The following is an 18064-nucleotide window of genomic DNA, read 5'->3' on the forward strand; positions in this document are numbered from 1 at the left end:
TATATGAGGCTGCTTTTTGCTATTTAATCTTTTGATTCCCAGAAAATGTAAACATTTCTCTGATTGGATTAAGAGCAGTCACCCAGTCTGCATGCAGTAGAAATGTTCTCTGTTCCTACTGCAAAGTAGGGGGGTGACAGTCCCAAACTCTTGACCAAACAATATATTTCAGTGATAGCTGATGCTTTTTAAAAATCATTCTGAAATGAATACAGACTATAGGCTTTTTTTTTTTTAAATTTCAGAATGATTTTTTATTCTTCACTGTTTTTTTCTCCATAATAACTGATTAATTCGCTGCTCACCTCAGGGGTTCCTGGGCTTGTTCGGGGGGGGGGGGGGGGGGGGGGCATGTCTGTGTGGGACATGAGTTATTTTTTTGAGCAGAACAGCTTGTTAGAAATTTGCCTGCATTGAGTAAAACAACAGTGAAATGAACATGAGTTAATTTTTTTTAACAGGAAAAAGTGCCTGCACCGCTCATCCTTCACTGCATGGATAGAGGTGCACCCTTATGTGTACGATGTGTTCTGCATTTCTTCTTAAATACATTTCTACATTATGTTGATAAGGCACTGTCGCATTGTAACATGAGTGGAGTGAGTGGCCGGCACTAGTGAAAACTGTGCTGAAGCAGAGTTATTTTGGAGGAGATGCTATAATGTGGCTAATTGCCAGAGGCTTCCACTAAGGGACCCTTCACACATAGTGCGAAGTTTGGTCAACGTCTGGTCGAAAACGGCAAAACAGCGCAAAACAGTTCGAATTTGCGCAACATGAAACATAATGCCAACGGGCAGGTGTGCACGAGCCCGTTGCGACAGTTTGTGCACGCGACAGTGTCTGTCAAACAGCAACAGTGCGAGGTGCACCACATGATCACGCCACTTATGTGGAATAAATAAAAAAATAAAATCCAGCTGGTACCTGTGGGATGACATCGTGCTGCTTATGTGGAATAAATAAAAATTAAAACCACCTGGTACCTGTGGGACCACATCGTATCACTCGTGGAATTAAAAAAACGAAAAAACATCACCCACGGGACGCAAACTCGCACCTTCCAAAAGCTCTGATTCAGTCAGAGACTTTACCACTGAGCTATGGAGCTGTCCTTTGAAAGCTGGGGGAATCTGCCTCTTATGGATGGCGCGCCGCAGCACAGATACTGCATCATGTGGAACAGAGCTCGCGTGGGTGACGTGATGATCAGATCGCCTTCTGCGTCTTCTGATCTCATGGTCCATTTCAACCTGACAGGCTGTCATTGTCCGCTCCGTGCGCGCTCACTCAGAGCAGCTTGTTGCCACGGCGATATATTTTTTGTTTATGTCTACGTAAGTACAGCAATCAGACACACGCGTGTCACAGTGGACAGGTGTTGTCTGTCCAAACACAGTAAGTGTTGTCTAGCTGGGATGTCCAGAATGACACATCACCACAGCTGCTTTGTCAAAGACACACCTCCTGTCAGTTGTCAGCGCACACACCAAAGCCACAGTTGTGTGGAACAAATTTCTCTGCCAGTACAACAGTGGTCATCTGCAGTCTGCTGTCGTGCCAAGAGTGCAACTAGCCACACATTTTCTAAGTGCCATGCGAGTGGTGTTAGATGTTCGTGCGTGTCACCTGGAAATTGGCCACCACCTGCTGCGAGACGGTGCGATGTTATTGTTTCAGCCGCTGGTGTGCGCAAATAGTTGTAGCAACATGTGTACGAGGCGTTAGGGGCAGGGACGATTTCATACGCTTCGCACATGATTCCTGCGTCATGCGCACTAAGTGCACACTTCGTCCAAACTACGCACTATATGTGAACTGACCAACTCTTTCCAAAAGACTTTACTGAGGTGAAGGTACTGTTTTTGGTGTAGTTTTGTGCATTTCATACCCACTCTCCCACCAGTCTCCCACACATGCATGTTCTGACCTTCCTGTTCCATTTCTGCAGGAATCTGCACTGAGAACACGCCAGAGAGTGAATCTTTAAATTCCAACCAGCAGCAGTGGTGCGCCTCTGCACTTGAACCTGATCTCTTGGCCTCTGTGTCTTTGAGAAGAACTGTATAAACAATTGCTAACAGTTTTTATGCTTGTGTCTTTTTGTGTTTTTGTGTGTTTCACTGCCTTAGCAGAATCCCTGTTCAAAGGTCTGGGGCTGGGTGCAGTGGTGGGCCTTGGATTGGGAGCGTTGCTGCTGCTGCTTGTGTTGGTGGATATCAGCTGCTTTTTCCTGCGTCACTGCGGCCTGCTGATGTGTATCACCCGCACGCTATGCAGCAAGAAAACAGCCACCAGTGGCAAAGGCAAAGAAATGGAGGAGGGCAAGGCCGCATACCTGTGAGTCCATCTCTGTTTCTTATATTGTGTTCATGTTATTTAAAAGAAAATGCTCTTGTATAAATTTATACACCTCCAGCACTGTTGGGGGTGCGATACAAACCTTTTGGCCTCTCCCATTATTTTGCTTGGGGTCACTACAGCTGACTTCGTATGGATCAGCATGTTGATTTGGCTCAACTTGCTGAAATATATTCCCGCCAGCATTCAGCCATGTGATGTATCAGCAGTGTTCTGTTTGCAATGAAAATAAATCCCATTTGATCCTCAGACACAAAAAAAAATGGAAAGCATAATAATGAATGACTAATGCAACATCCAAAGTAAATGACAGGCAGAAGTGAACCTCACTGGTTTGTCGTCTTCTTCTTCATCTGTGGGGTTTATTGGCGGTTTGCAAAGTGGCAGTGCATTACTGCCACCAACTGTTTGGGTGTGGAGCATTGATGGTGTCTGACGTCCTCACCTGGTCATTGTAAATGGAAATCTTTTCAAGAATGAAAAAGTAACGGTATTAGCCAGTTACCATTATTTTAAATAAACGTTTCTGTTCCGGGACATAAAAAAATATAAAGATTCTTGTTTTGTTTTCATTCCTAGCAAAATACCAAAAGTGTTTGGTTTTTGTTTTCCTTCCACAAACCAGTTCAAAGCCTTAATTAACATTTCAGCAAACCTTGAAAACCATTAGAGGATTAGCTTCCACTAAATTTAGTTCTATCTTTGGGTCAGCTAACATCTTTTTAATAAAGTTTAATGGTCAAAATGTTTGCAAAATCATGTTTGTTCCTGTTGGGACTTATACACTAATACAATCAGCAAAACTGACAAATTACGCGAAAGCAATAAATATCACCTGGAGGCAGTGGCGCAAATGCGTTAATTGGATTATTAAAATGATTTTTTTGTGCATTTTTACTTCTTTATATTCATTTGTTTGCTCCTTTCTTTCCTATGAATTAACTGAATGTAAATTGCTGTTTACTTTGCTGATTTAATTATTTATGCACCGGTACGTTTTGATTATCTGATCTTGACATGCCAAAGCTTTTGGAGAACCTTCACTTTTCAGCTACAACAAACTAAAATTTCTGCTTTCAGGTCAAATTTTCAGGGGTTTTCCACCCCAAAAAAAAAAAACCAAAATAACAACAACAAAAATCATGTTATCAAAGTTAGCGGTAGCTTCAGCTAAAGGTTTTAAAGCCTCGTTTCCACAACAGCATATGGGCTGTGTCCATAATATATGCGATACACCATAAAGTGTAAATTGTCAATGAAATTCATCGCTCTGTACAGTCTTATTGATATTGTTGCTGATATTATTTCTCAGGGTTTGCTGGCCCTAATAACATATTACCTGTTGGCATTGCACTAGTGGCATTTGGAGTATTTGAGTTTCATATCGTCTCAGTTTCCTCAATTTAGCTTAGTGTTATAACCCATTTAAGGAATGAAATCTTTATTTCAAACATGAAAGCAGATTCAAAAGAAAAAAACAACAAAACACACAGTGAAACACATACCTGCACGTTGCAGAATTAAGTTCACATGTCACAAAGGAGTGGGCTGAAGCAATAAACTCTTTTCCATAACTTGATCAAAATTAAGCAAACATTCAGTTTTATAAATAATAACATAATTTCTACACAGACTGAATAGATATTCTTTCTTCTTTGTGGGTCTTGATTTTGCATTTAAAGTCACCATTTCTATCCTTTATTCACATGAAGCTGAATTCCCCATATTCTTGATACAGACACTAAGGGCTGCACAGTATTTCTTGTGTAATCACTGTGGTGCCGGATTAGGCAGCTTTCCTATTACTTCGTTCAGTGTTCTACAGTTTAGGGTTGGAAAAAATAGCCGACTTCATGGAAGATTTTGAGTTGTTTGGTGACTTTCTCATCATTGTTATCTATCTCTCATTGTTGACGATGTTGTGGATAACATCACCCTCTGGTCCTGCTTTGAATGAATTTTGGTGAAATTCAGGGGAGATACAGTATGTCTGTGGCAGTATATTATATGGATATATTTTTATATATTTTTCACAGTATATGTATTGATTTCAGAAAATCCAAAATACAGTACAACTTCAAAATCAAATTCTTTTTCTTATATTGTAGATTTGTATTGTCATTATCATTCCGACAGAGAAAAGGAACAGTTCAAAGAAAGGCATGGAAGCCCAATATTACCATGACATTCATGTCCCTGATGAGTGTGTGTGAACGTCTGATGACACTGGATGTGCTGATGAATCTGGATCCAGATCACCTCCAACATGTAATGGAATCTTCCTTGGCCTAATATCTATCCGTGGTGAAAATTTCGTCAAAATCCATGCAGTAGTTTTGACGTAATCCTGCTAATACACAAACAGACAAATAAATAAATAAATACCAATGATTGTATTATGTCCTTGGCGCATGTAATAAATTGTAAAAAAAAAAAAATTCTGCATGTCAGCTTTCAGATGCAACACGATTTAAAAAAATAGTTTTGACGTTCAAATTGCGTACTCCCAATGCATTGAGGCTAATAACATGGCTAATGCTAGCAATGTCTACCAATGGAAGCAAAGCAGATGGAATGTTGTATAGTTCCACTGTCAGTTCTGGGATGCTAAAGATCTGTGCAAACCAGTGTACAGTGTTATGACAATATGAAGGAACTTCGAGCATTGAAAGAAAACTCTTCCAGAAATCACATCATTACGACACAAAAGTTTTCATATGTTTAGATGAGAGGCCCAAACATTAAATGAAAATCAAGTTTGGATTTTCATGTTGCATGATAATGCCTAGGTAAGTTTGTTGCAAGTGTGCTTCTTTTCCTCTCATTCTATCCAGTGTTACCACCCTAGAGATGAAATGCATTAACTTGTAAATTAACTAAAATGACTCAGTCAGCCAACAAAAGGCAATAAAGATCCTTATCTCCAGCTTAACAAACTGGACTGCATCCTTTGCAGTGGCATTGTGTGGCAGCAAACAAATAGTGTAAAAGAAAGAAGCTCTGTCAATAAATAAGCAGTTGTTTACTCTGTTTACTCAACCATAACCATCTGAGGTGTTACAGCTTAGAAAAACGACAGCTCACCCGCCGCCACCGGGATTCATCTGTTTGATATCAGAACAGGCTTTGCCCCATTAGTGTCAGAACTATAGAAGCACGCAATTAAAATTTTGATCAAGACCTTCACAAAAAAGACATAATAAAAATAGACTTCAAAAGGTGTGTTATAATTAATTATTCGGTTGAAGAAAACAAGCCCATCAATCAAATGTGGAAGAAAAACCTTTTATTATAACCCCCCTGTATTTAAAGCTGTTGTTCTGATAACAGGTCTTTCTATAATTAAAAATGACAGATTTGAAGATTTCATTCAGTTATCCATGATCAGATGCTCTGATTGAATTACTTTTTAAGATATTTTGTACTACATGGGAGAAGAAATACTGTAAGTCCTATATGCCCATCGGGCCAGTGCTTATTCCCAGGTACCACAGCATCAAGCAGATGCAAGTCTCCAACTCCCCATTCCAGGAATAACCTGATGTCCATCAGGTGATGGACATCAAGACTGATGTCCGTGACGACTGATGTCCATCAGTCTTCATTCATAGTGGTGGACAGAGCATGTACTCATTTAGCTGTCAAGGCAGTCACAACACTTTGTGTTGTGTCTTTTTTATCGTCTGATTGCATCACATGCTCACATTGTGCATGCAAGTTCATGTTCTCACTGCAGCCACCCTCCTCCAAAAAAAAACCTATCACTTCTGAGCGTGCCCTTGTGTAATGTGCACTTATGTCATAAAGGGAATGGCAGGTACAACGTACAATTCCTATTGGTTGATTTGTATTTTGCCCACAACACACTAATAATTAGTGAGGTGATTTTTTTTTTTTTTTTTTTTTTTATACATTCTGGCAACAACAACAACATCAAACCAATGGAATACAAGATGTTTGATCACAATTAACGGCAGTGAAGTTAAAATTTGATAGTACAATAAGCTTCAATAAAATACAATTCAAACAATTAAAACGGGTTAAAAAAACAAAAACAAATCAAAACCACTAAATCAGTGTCAATTGTAAGAAACAGAAAACAGTCCCCAATCTAGACTTAAATGAGTCCAAAGAATCAGGCTGCCTTATCATAACTGGGAAACGGTTTGATAAAAAAGAAAGGGAAAAAAAGGCGCTATAACTGGTTGACTTCTTCACTCTTGGAACACATAACAATCCTATATCCCTATAGATCGCAAAAATCTTTTCTACTTACAGAGTGCATGTTGCTAAATGCATTTTGATAAATGCAGAATTAAATTTTTTGACTGGCTGTCATGAACAGGTTTCGTCAAAATCACTGTATTCAACTGTCACTTAAACACACTGCAAATATACAGCTCTAAAAGGTTAACATTGTCATTTTCTGTGTAATTATTCCCTTACACAGCAATGTTAAAGTTTAATTGAGCTGTTTGTCATGTCTTCATGCATATGTGACAATACAATTTCCCCTTTGGGTGTTAATAAAGTTCTCTATCTAAAAACTTCAGAAACCATCAATCTGTTTTTCCACTTTATTTGAGAAAAAATAAAATATGTATGAGATCAAGTCAGGAGTGGGCAGAAACTTGGAGTGATATTTTCATATGGGTAATACCATCTTCTGTTACCACATCAAGCCAAAGCAGAATATTGCAACAGAATACGTGACTTGTTTAGTGCAAAAGGGGCTCAAATTAAAGAGCTTATAAAGAGTCTACATTTGGATTTTGATTTGTGCCTAAATGCATTCTTCTGGATATGATTAATCATTTAACCAGATTACATGGTGCAGAGCAGGTAGCTCAGTGGGATTAGGACTTAGATTAGGAGTTAGGCTACACATATGTAGACCCAAGATTAGTCTGTGTCCTGGACAAGACAAGTATAAGTTGACAGGTTGGTAAGGTTAGACCTTACTTGTGTGAAGCGCCTTGAGGCCACTTTGTTGTGATTTGGCGCTATATAAATGAAAATAAATTGAAAAATAAGTTGCATCTGTTAAAAAAGGCCTTTTGAATGTGAAAAACCCATACATAAGTCATGCTGGAGTATACGTCACACCTTTTTTCTGTATTATCAGGTCATTAATTTGGGAGTGCACTTCTTGTTATTGGCATTTATTCTTTTATTGTTGGAGTTTATTTTGTTTTGAGCTTTGATTCCTGTCAAAGTTCTATATAGTTATTATAATTATTATTATGAATCAGAAATGCATGATTTTTCTGGTATATAAGTCAATCCTTAGTATAATTGGCAGGGTCACTCATACTAGTCAAAAACACGATAATCTACATTGTCTTAGTCCACCCAGCTGTAAATGGGTACCAGCGTTGGCTGGGAAAGTAACCTGCAATGGAACAACATCCCATCTAGGAGGGATCGAAGAGATTCTTCTGCTTCATACTACAGAATCCAGGGATAAGCACTGATGCTAGTGGGCCTCAGGGCCTACTTATGGATTTCATGTAGCTCCTCTGATCCTTTTGAGTGCTCCTGCTAAGAAACGGTCAGACAGTCAAACACAGGTGATGCTACATTCTCCTTGGCAAAGGTAACGGATGCCCATCTCTACAAGGTGTTAAATAGGTGACAGTTCTATGTGATGATTAGGTTTGGATACTGTTGAACTATGATTTTAAAAGTACGACAGGCATATTCATTATTATTATTATTATTATTATTATTATTATTATTATTATTATTATTATTTAACTTTACAATAAGTGCCTTTGCTGTGGTGTGGGAGTTACAGAAATGGGTTCTGTTAGGTTTTGTGTCCTTCTGTCTATATATGCATCTATGGCCATCATCAGATAGTTACCCAGCACCAGATTGTGGCAAACTCAAACTGCTGGTCTAGAGGTTAGAAAGCTGGGCTTGTGACAATAAGATCCTCAGTTCAATTCCATCTCAGGCCAGAAAATCACTAATGGAAATCCTGGTGGGCAGTCGAGTCCCTTGACTGTTTGCACACTGATATTGGTGATTGAATGTGAGTCGTTAGTCTACATTAGTCCATTATTTTGTCTATTTATCTCACAGCCTTCTTCCATCTTGGTTTAGTTTTTAGACAAGTCAGAAAGGATTAAAATGTCAATCTGAAGAGTATTTGAATACCTGTACCATTTTTTAACTAGAATGAAACATTTTTAGACAATCCTTAATTTTATTTTCTAAAAAAAGGACCCCAAAAGACAAACAAAAGAACTACTTGCCAATAATTACCTCCAAAACAAAAGTGTATCACATACTCACTCACAAAAATGTATAAATCCTCATATAATAACTATCAAGTGACCTTGGAGTTTTACTTCTGCAGTATTCTCCTTTTACAGAGAAATCATCTTTGTTACTGACATGTTAATGGAACATTTCAAATGGCAGTACAGTACATGTCTGACTTTGTAGCATGCAAATGCGGCAAAGTGCAAAGGAAAAGTAATTTGATTGACTTGAGGAAATGAGTGATCTTTGAGTGAGTCACTCCAGTTTGTACATGGGCATAAAATGTGCATGTTTTTGGTCTTGAATTGTAAGAAAGGATGGGTAACATGGTTATGCTGTGAACAGCCATCAGCAGCCAAATGCTTTGGCAAAGTGTCCTTGACAAAGACTTTCCTGTTCACCGAGAAGCACCAAATAAAAACGTCAACTAAAACAAAATATGTCTAAATACACTTGGCTAAAATATAAATGTCAAGATTGTGATCAGTGTGTAAACAAAGACTCTTGGGATGTTCTTTGTTTTGGACACCAGGCAAGTGGATTTATCTCAGTAGTTCTTGTCAGCCTTTGTGGCCTGCTGTAAATGGCCTTGTACTTAATTGAAGTCGCTCGAGGAGCAAACAAGTCAGCCCGGCTTTTGCTATCGAAAGAGTTGAGATTACAAATACACATCTGCATGCACGCTCTCCAGCTGTGATACCTCCCCGGCCGTGAGGTGCACACATCTGCTGGCTGTGACAACATCATCAAAGAGGCTTGTCAAGACCCGCGCACATTTTTGTTTGCTTTACAATAATGTACAAACTTAAAATTCCTCTGGGCATATATAGTGAAGAGTGTATTCACACATGTAAGACTTCACAGAGTGATGCGCAGAGGAATTCAGATCAATTTCTTTTGTACCCATTCAGATTAGTGTTGTGCAATATTCCAATCCATGTTTTTGTTTTACACAACACAGTCAAGGGTGGTGACTGCATTTTTTTCATTGTTTTCTGCCAGGTTTGTATGTTAAGATGCCTGAGATATTCGCATTCATGCTGAGAAATATATTCAAGTAAAAATGAAAACAGCTGAGAACAATCTGGCTGATGCCCAAATGAGAGCAGGGACCACATTTAAGTCTTGTTGGCCGTTTCCAGTAATAGGCACTGCTAATCGAAAATGTTTTCACGTTTCATTCCAGGTAAATCAAGATTTTAATCCCCTCCCAACTTCAGACTTTATGAGCACATCCTGCTCAGTGGTGTCACTGTTGACTTAGCTGTTGCTGTGAGCTAATCTTGAATGAGAAAAAAGTAACAAAATAACAAGGTGTGCAGCTTTTTGTAACAAACGTACCTCCTGCGTTCCTCAGAGCACAACTTGTTTATGGGCTTTTTACCACTGGAAATGAGTATAATTGTTCTGAGAGCCATCCATAAAGGACTCAGAGTAGAGCCACTGCTTCTTCACATTGAAAGGAGCCCGCTGAAGTGGTTTGCGTATCTGTTGATGATGCCTCTGGTTGACTCCTTAGGGAGGTTTTCCAACTGGCAGAAGGCCCCCCCTGGGAAAGACCCAGGAGATGCTAGAGGTATTATATGTCCCACATGCCTTGGGGGTACCTTGGAAACCCCCTTGAAGTGTTGGACGACTTGGCAGAAGATAGGGAACTGTGGAGTGACCTGCTTGGTCTGCTGCCACCTGGACCCAGATAAGTGGCAGAAAATGAATCAGTGAATGTTGTGAAAGACGACAGTTCAGTATGAAGGGATCTCTTTGATTTTTGGCTCAGGTATAGTGACAGTACAGTTGTTTCTGCTCTTGAGATGCTTAAATTTCCATCATGTGCTTGGTAGCGATGGGAATTAATAAGATTTTAATGCCGTCAATACACTATCCATTCTTGTTGCTGGTCTGTTTCTTTATCAATTACCTTATGAAATCTTGATCAGTTTCCTGTATAGAAGTAAGGCTACACATGTTTTCAGCATCAGTGCAGCTCCTTGTTTTGTTGCTTGACATTGTGACAACATCACGCCTGACCCAGCTAACAAACTAAAGTTGCCAACGCATTATAAGAACGTTTGTCAAATGTTATCAGAACATTAGCTTTAAAGGTCTTAGAACATTTTTAAGGAAAGTTTCTTTTTGGTTCCCAGAACACTTGATAGTAACATTAGCACAAATGTTCTGGGAATGTTAGGCCTAACATTCCCAGAACATTTGTGCTTGGACAATATAACTTTAAAGTAAGTCCGTTTACCTGCTGCCTTGTTTTCATTAGGGGTCACCCCAGCAGATCCAAGGTGGGTCTGCATGTTGATTTGGCACAAGTTTTATACCAGATGCCCTTCCTGACGCAACTCCACATTACATGGAGACATGGTAAGGGTGAGGTTTGAACTGGAAACCTTCAGCACTGAAACCAAGCGCACTTGGCCACCACCCCCACATACATATATAGAAAATCAAAATAGCATTCTCTGAATTCTATTACAAAGTTCATTATATTGTACAGGGTGAACACAAAAACACTCCTTGGTTTCAAATATGTATAATATCAAAAGTCACATGAATAATTTTACAATTTTGGTATCAACAGTTGCAGAAACCTATCAAGTTTTTTTTCTCTTTTGCAGCTTCTTCTTCTTCTTCAAAATTGTAAAATTATTTATGTGACTTTTGATATTATACATATTGGAAACCAAGGAGTGTTTTTGTGTTCACCCTGTATTATCATCTAAAATAATCAAATAATAAATTTAGCTTATTGTTCAGTGACATCTTCCTATATATGCTATAACTTTAAAATTGCAGTTATTACAACTTTAAAATTGCAAAGCAATGATTAAATTTAAGTGTTCATACTATGTAAAAGTCTCAAAAACGTCCCCAGAACATTATACATAAATAAGGTCCCTACTCAGCTAACAAAATAAAGTTCCCAAATGTTATGAGAACATTTGATATTAAGTTCTCAGAATGTTTTAGAGGAATTTTTTTTTTGGGGGGGGGGGTACCCAGAACATTTGATAGTAACGTTAGCACAAACATTTTGAAAATGTTAAGCCGAACAATCTGGGAATGTTTTTAAGGACAGTTTATTTTTGGTTCCCAGAATGTTTAACAGTAACGTTAGCACAAACGTTTTGAGAACGTTAGATCTAATGTTCTGGATACGTTTTTAAGGAAAGTTACTTTTTGTTCCCCAGAACATTCTGGTAATGTTACATAAAGTCATTGAAATGAATTTGGAGTAAGAAAGACATATTTGTCAAATTCCCCACAACTGTAAACAGTTGCAAATATATAAAAGGATGTAATAAAGTTATGAAAACATTCTAGAAATATTTCTGATGACCATAACCTAAATATAACCAATTTGTAACATCACCAAATCATCAGATGAGTTATTGCAAAGGGCAACTATTTGAAAAAGATGGTGGCATTGATAAGAGATAGTGATAATACCTTAGGTGTATGATTCCAAGGACTGAAAAATTTAGACCCTGTTTTCAACTGGGTACAGGTGGAATGGCTTTGTGTCAAATGGCTGGTTCCACTGCAGGGATAACTTGTTGACATATTCATTCAGATTATATAGTGACAATTTGGCCTCCCTGGAGATATAGCCAGAAGAAAAAACAGGTTTTGAGTGAAGTAGTTCTTGAACAATGATGGGTCTGCATTCAAATGTAGATAATTCAATGCATTCTTTGTGTTATAAAAATTCTACCAAGTGTTAGAAAGCTCATAGAAATTTGTTTTGGAGTGACCTTGCCTGGTGACCTTCCTTGGCTAAGAAAACAAGACAAAGTCTTTGTGCAAAATAAAAACATCTTCTTATTCCAATCACCTTACCTTAAAGTTTGCAACGGAACGAAAAGTCATCAAAATTATTGTTCTGTCAGTGCAGGCAATCTTGTTTTTGTAAAAAACCTTTTGTCTGTTGTGCAGCTTTTTCCATGTCTTATCTTCTGAAACGTAATAGGAAAAAAGTGCAGTGTACTGACACTTTATGCAGTAACACCATTTCTGGCAGCTGATTTTCAAACGGTTACCTGCCATGACCAGCTGTGCTCAAGTCCCCAGTGTATCAACTTTATAATGAAAACTTCTGTTGAAATCTTACTTGGATGAATTTCTCTGTAATTCCTTCTTATGGTATCTGCACTACGGCAAGTGGAAACAGCAAGTGGCCATATGTTGAGAAAACCTCCCCATCAGAACATACTGTAAGTCCAATCAGAGTTTGCATGAAGCTAATGGGACATGAAATTGGCTCCACTGTGCAAGAACTTTTAACATCTACCAATCAACCAAAGGAGAATTTCCTTGGCCGTTTGCAATTTTTGGGTTTATTAGGTATCGTGCCGTGTTAGTATTTTACCTTCAGCCTTTCATTGCTCCCACTTGCAGAAAATGGAACAAAATGAAACAGTATGTGTACTTTCCACAGTGGCATTCAGGATGGCACCACACCAGGGCTTTGGCCAGGAAACATGAGCTAGTTTATCAGGTGCACGAACAAAGCATACTACTGGGTTAGAAGGCTGCCCCGGGCACAGGAAAAGTGCAAGTTCAGTTGGGTCACGTGTTTTTCCCTGTGTCAAGGACTGAGTAGAAACAGCATGGTCAAAGACTGGTTGCGTGCTGAGTTAAGTGAACCCCTCAGGGCAGGAACTTAATACATGAGTCCTCGTCAGCTAGATGCCTCCTTGGTTAGGAACTTGTTATGGTGGCCATTGCCAGGCAGATGTCCTGTAAGCAGGAATTTGCACAGCAGATGTTACGAGGCAGGTATACTCCAGGCAGAATTTGGTAGCTAAAGTCATTAGGAGGATGCCACCTGTATTGGAACTGTGGGTCTAAACCAACCTTCTAGAGATACCATCTGTGCAGGAGCTGGAGGTCACAATCATTGTTGGGCTGACAGCTGGGAAGAAACTTGTCATGGTGTGTATCATCAGATGTACAGCTCCTGGACAGAAACATGGCTTGTAACCATGATAAAACAGACATGTTCTGAACAAGAACTTGACACGGTAGCCGTCACCACACAGAGAGCCTGTGAGTGAACACATCATACTGTGACTGTTGTCAGGCAGATTTGCTTTTGGCTTGAACATGGTGCTGCATGTAAGATAAGATACAAATACCCTTGGTAGAACCTGAAGCCAAAAGCGATCAGGTGGACACCATCTGGGTAGAAGGTGGAGATCATGACCATCCCCTGGTAAATAACATCTGAACTTTAGCAGGATGCAAAGGCTACTCTCTGACAGATATTTTCTGGTATTAGCCTGTGGAGAATCATACAGTTGGACATTCTGGTAAGGTAAGTACTAACGAAGGCCATTCTGGGATGGTAGACTCTGCCAAAGGAAGAGACTGGGGCGGTCTGTTGTTGTATGCATGGTGCTAGTAGACTACACTTTAGCAAGACAGGTAGTTGGACCAGCATGCACTGGTGCTATGCTGAATGGCTTGAGTTGACCTCAGGCAGACTCTGCAGCTACATTTGAGCAGGCAAATTCCAGCTACCGGATAAAAAATTTAGCTCTTTGGCTGTGGCTCATGGCCAGCATAGGCAGGATCACCTGTCTGTCATGTTTTAAAACATAATGTCACAGTGTGAAACACGTATGTCTGTTTTCAGTCCCAGTCAGTTCCAGATACAACATTTCATCATCACTTTAACTTTTGTCCTTGAAAGTGGAACATATCGGCATTAGAGCAAAAACAGCTATCATTACCTTGGCAAGGTAGAAGACACTGCACCCAACCACTCAGAAATGGTCAGGTGCCACAGAGAAGGTTATTAAAATTCCAGGGGTGATCCCAGCCTCTGTGATCGCCTTTTGATCTGTATACACAGTGTCAATGCCTCTTCTCAGTTGGTCAAGGTCAGCAATTATTGAAATATAAATGGGTGAACAGAATAATTTACAAACTCAACATTCATTATTAAATTTTTCTCTAAGTGATTGATTTCTAAAAGTGTTGAAGGCCACATTGTAAATCAAAACTGTCATCTGGTTTGACTTTTAAAAGACTAATTTTAATGAGAGAACATTCAAACAATCTCATATAATGATCTGTGATGACATTTTACCTCTTTAATTTAGTTACCTAATTGGATATGTGGAATCTATTCTCAGGATGTGTGAAACAAGCCTTGAACATGTACATTATTTAGTATTATGGCAACCAAAAAGAGGGTATCTGGAAGGCTGTGTCAAAAAAAAATCACGGAAGGGGGGTTCATGTCTCTCAGCCAAGGTGACAGACGAGTCTTGAATGTCTAACAGGAGCAACAAAATGAGAACCAACATAACCTTGTGAACTCAGGAAATGAGTAGCACTCAGCTGAAATCCTGTCTGATGGCCTGATACTGATCATGTTAAAGCACACGGTGCACCATCAAGCCTGCATCTGCTTCTAATGCTTGTATTCCAATCACTTCATCCTGTCTCAAGAAAAACCGAATGCATTACAAAATGAATGAACAAAATGTTCAGGCATCCTTCAGGAGTATTCTAAAAGATGCATTGAAGAAATTTTATTTATATTTGTTATTTAGGAATAAAAGAAAGCTTTTGCCTTGAGATATCCCCCCCCCACCATGAATTTTTGGAACAAGGTTTTTTATTTCAAGAATAAAACCTCAAAAGATAGACAACTTGTTTGGGGGAAATTGTGTGTGTATGTGTTTTCTCCACATGGGACTGTGACTGATCTGTTGAGAATGAATATGTCCCTGTTGTTTCCTCAGTAGGTGCTTTTTGCTTAAGCTTTTGTGTTTTGGCAGCTCAAGCAAATTCGGGTGTTGCTGTTGGTTACATTTGTCTCTCAAGAAAGTGCAGGTCCAAACTTTGTACTGCAGGCTTACAGATTTTGTAAAATATTTCAGTAGTGTGCAAACAGAACATAAACACAAATATGCCACTTTCATGCAGAGGCCCCTGAAGTCCTACAAGCCTGGAAAATCTATCCATCCATTCATTTTCTATACTGGCTTGTTTCAGTTAAGTGTCACGGGTGGGTTGGAGTTTGTCCCAGCGTTCTATGGGTGAGGCGTAATACCCCTGGACAGGACACGAGTGTATCGCAGGGCCAACAGATATAATCAAACACATTCACACCTGCAGTTAACTTTGAGTCTACAGTTCACCTCATCTGCTTGTCTTTGAAAGTGGAAAGAAGTCAGCGCACCCGGATGGAACCCACAAAAGCACGGGGAGAACATGCAAACTCCACACAGAAAGGGCCCGGTCAGAAGTGAGCCTTCACTCTGTGAGACAACAGTGCTAACCACTAAGCCAACACTCTGCCCTTATTGCATATTTTTAGTGGTAAAATAGGGTCACATCATTGACATCACTCCTACCTCAGCTTTGTAGTGGAGTAGAGTTGAGAAGGACATTCTTTCACCAAAACAGATCAGATCTAGGCTTGCGTCTCAGATGTACTTTCTGGCAGTCTTGTATAAAGTACCTCAAAGTGATACTTGAGTGGAAGTACAAGTATCTTACTATAAAATTAGTAAAAAGTCTCCTTTAAAATATTACTTGAGTAAAAGTCTTATCTGACATTTACTGTACTTAAGTATCAAAAGTAAATTTCTCTTATAAAATGTACCTTAAGTGAAAGTATTGAGTAAAAGTAAAATCCAAAAAGAGTGGAGAGTGAAACAGCAACACAAAAAGAAAGCCAATCTGGTGTCTGGATAAACCAGGAGGGGGCCTCAGCCCCATCAACAGGTTGGCGTATGTAGCTGTAAATAAAGTTGCCGTTCTTTGTCCTGGAAGACCCACACACACTTTGCTGTTAAATACAACAGCCAAGCTCTTGTGAAATAGAATAGTCATTTATAGCTACACAGTTGTGCCAAATTTAAGGAAAAGTAAAAAAAAAAAAAAAAAAAAAAAATGCAAGCATCACCACCACCAACCACTGCAAAGCAACCAAATATGGCACTCTTGAATCCAAAACACGGCGCCACTTCTACGCAACGCTTCTCTGTGAACATTTCAAATAAAATAAATGAAATGAAACAGCCATGCAAGCTAGTTTTGTCAGTACTGAAGTTTTCCCCTTAACTCTAATCATACGCTGGACTCTAGCGGGAGCCGATCCGTTTGTATGTGTTTGTGTGACAGCGTGTGCACATTTCTATTCCAAAGTGTGAAGGGTGATGGTTTTCACCCTCCACAGTTTTCCTCTTCCTCAGAGAGGTCACAGATTCAACCTGTCATCTTTTCACTCACTTTTTGAGAACTGTCTACTCCAGGCAGATTTACCATAGAGTGCCATACTGTTTGTATTTCTTCATAATCAATGTAAAGCTCAAGACATATTCAGTGACATCTTTACCATCAGAGAGCCTCGTCCACAACTACCACAAAAGACTCCAACCTGTCATTGATGTTAAAGGGGGAAAATACACTGTATTAAGAACAGGGGTATGTAAACTTTTGATCATGGTCATTTGGGTCATTTCTGTTGTCATTATTATTTAAAAAGAGTAAACACAGTTGTTTGGCAATAAATGGCTTCACCAAACCACTAACCATGAGTGAAAAGAAAGTTTATTCATATTCTCTGAAAAATGGCCAAAAAAACAAAAAATCTGCCAGGGTATCTAAATGTTTGAGCACAACTGTGTATAATGCATCACTGCCACAGAATAATCTAGATCCTCGCCCAAATCTCTCAGATAGTCCGAGAATCATACTTGATTGTTTTGTGAAATCAATGCAAATTCTGAAAAAAGAAATAGGCCTCTTCTGTTGTAGAACAGGGAGCACAGTGGAACAGGAGTAGGGCCAATGCTGCCATCAAGCTCCTGTCCACGAGTGTATGTTCACTTTTCCAGATCCCCCAACAGGATGTGGATGTGGAAATGTTTTTTTGTACAAGAAGTAAGTCCGATAGAGATCCTGAGGTCTATTGCTATCGGTGCTTATCCCAGGATTCCTCAGCCTGAGGAGGATGAGAGTCACCCTAGACGGGATGCCAGTCTGTCACAGGTTCTTTTCGCAGCCAAAGCCAGTAGCCATTTATAGCTGGGTGGACAGAGGCAATGCAGAAGACTTGTCTTGTCTAAAAACACACAGGTACTGTGACCTGGAATCAAGCATAGGTCTAGATAATGGGAGCCCTGCTCCTTATCCCGCTAAGCTCATTCATGTCTGCATCATCTATGTCCACATTGAAGTAGCAGTAGACCAAACAAGTCCTCTAACTCTTCCATGGGGGGAATCCCAAGGCGTTCCCAAGTCAGATGGGAATTATAATCCCTCAAGCATGTCCTGAGGCCTTCCCGGTGTCTCTTTCTGGTTGGACGTCCCCGGAAGGCCTTCCTAAGGTGACAACCAGAGGGTATCTTCACCAGATTCCCGAACCACCTCGTCCAGTTCCTTTTGATGCAACAAAAACAAAGTA

The 18064-nt window shown here is 39.5% G+C and overlaps 1 protein-coding gene across 1 annotated transcript in view; it reads left to right on the forward strand.

The window, feature by feature from the left end:
• LOC117516211 (neural cell adhesion molecule 2-like) overlaps nt 1-18064 on the forward strand; it is a 1113624-nt gene that overhangs the window by 1068599 nt on the left and 26961 nt on the right. The window contains exon 16 of the mRNA XM_034177131.1: nt 2133-2340. Coding sequence (XP_034033022.1) covers nt 2133-2340 — 208 coding nt within the window. The remainder of the gene's footprint in view (nt 1-2132; nt 2341-18064) is intronic.

This window comes from Thalassophryne amazonica, chromosome 1, assembly GCF_902500255.1.
Source record: "Thalassophryne amazonica chromosome 1, fThaAma1.1, whole genome shotgun sequence".
Classification (NCBI taxonomy): Eukaryota; Metazoa; Chordata; class Actinopteri; order Batrachoidiformes; family Batrachoididae; genus Thalassophryne; species Thalassophryne amazonica.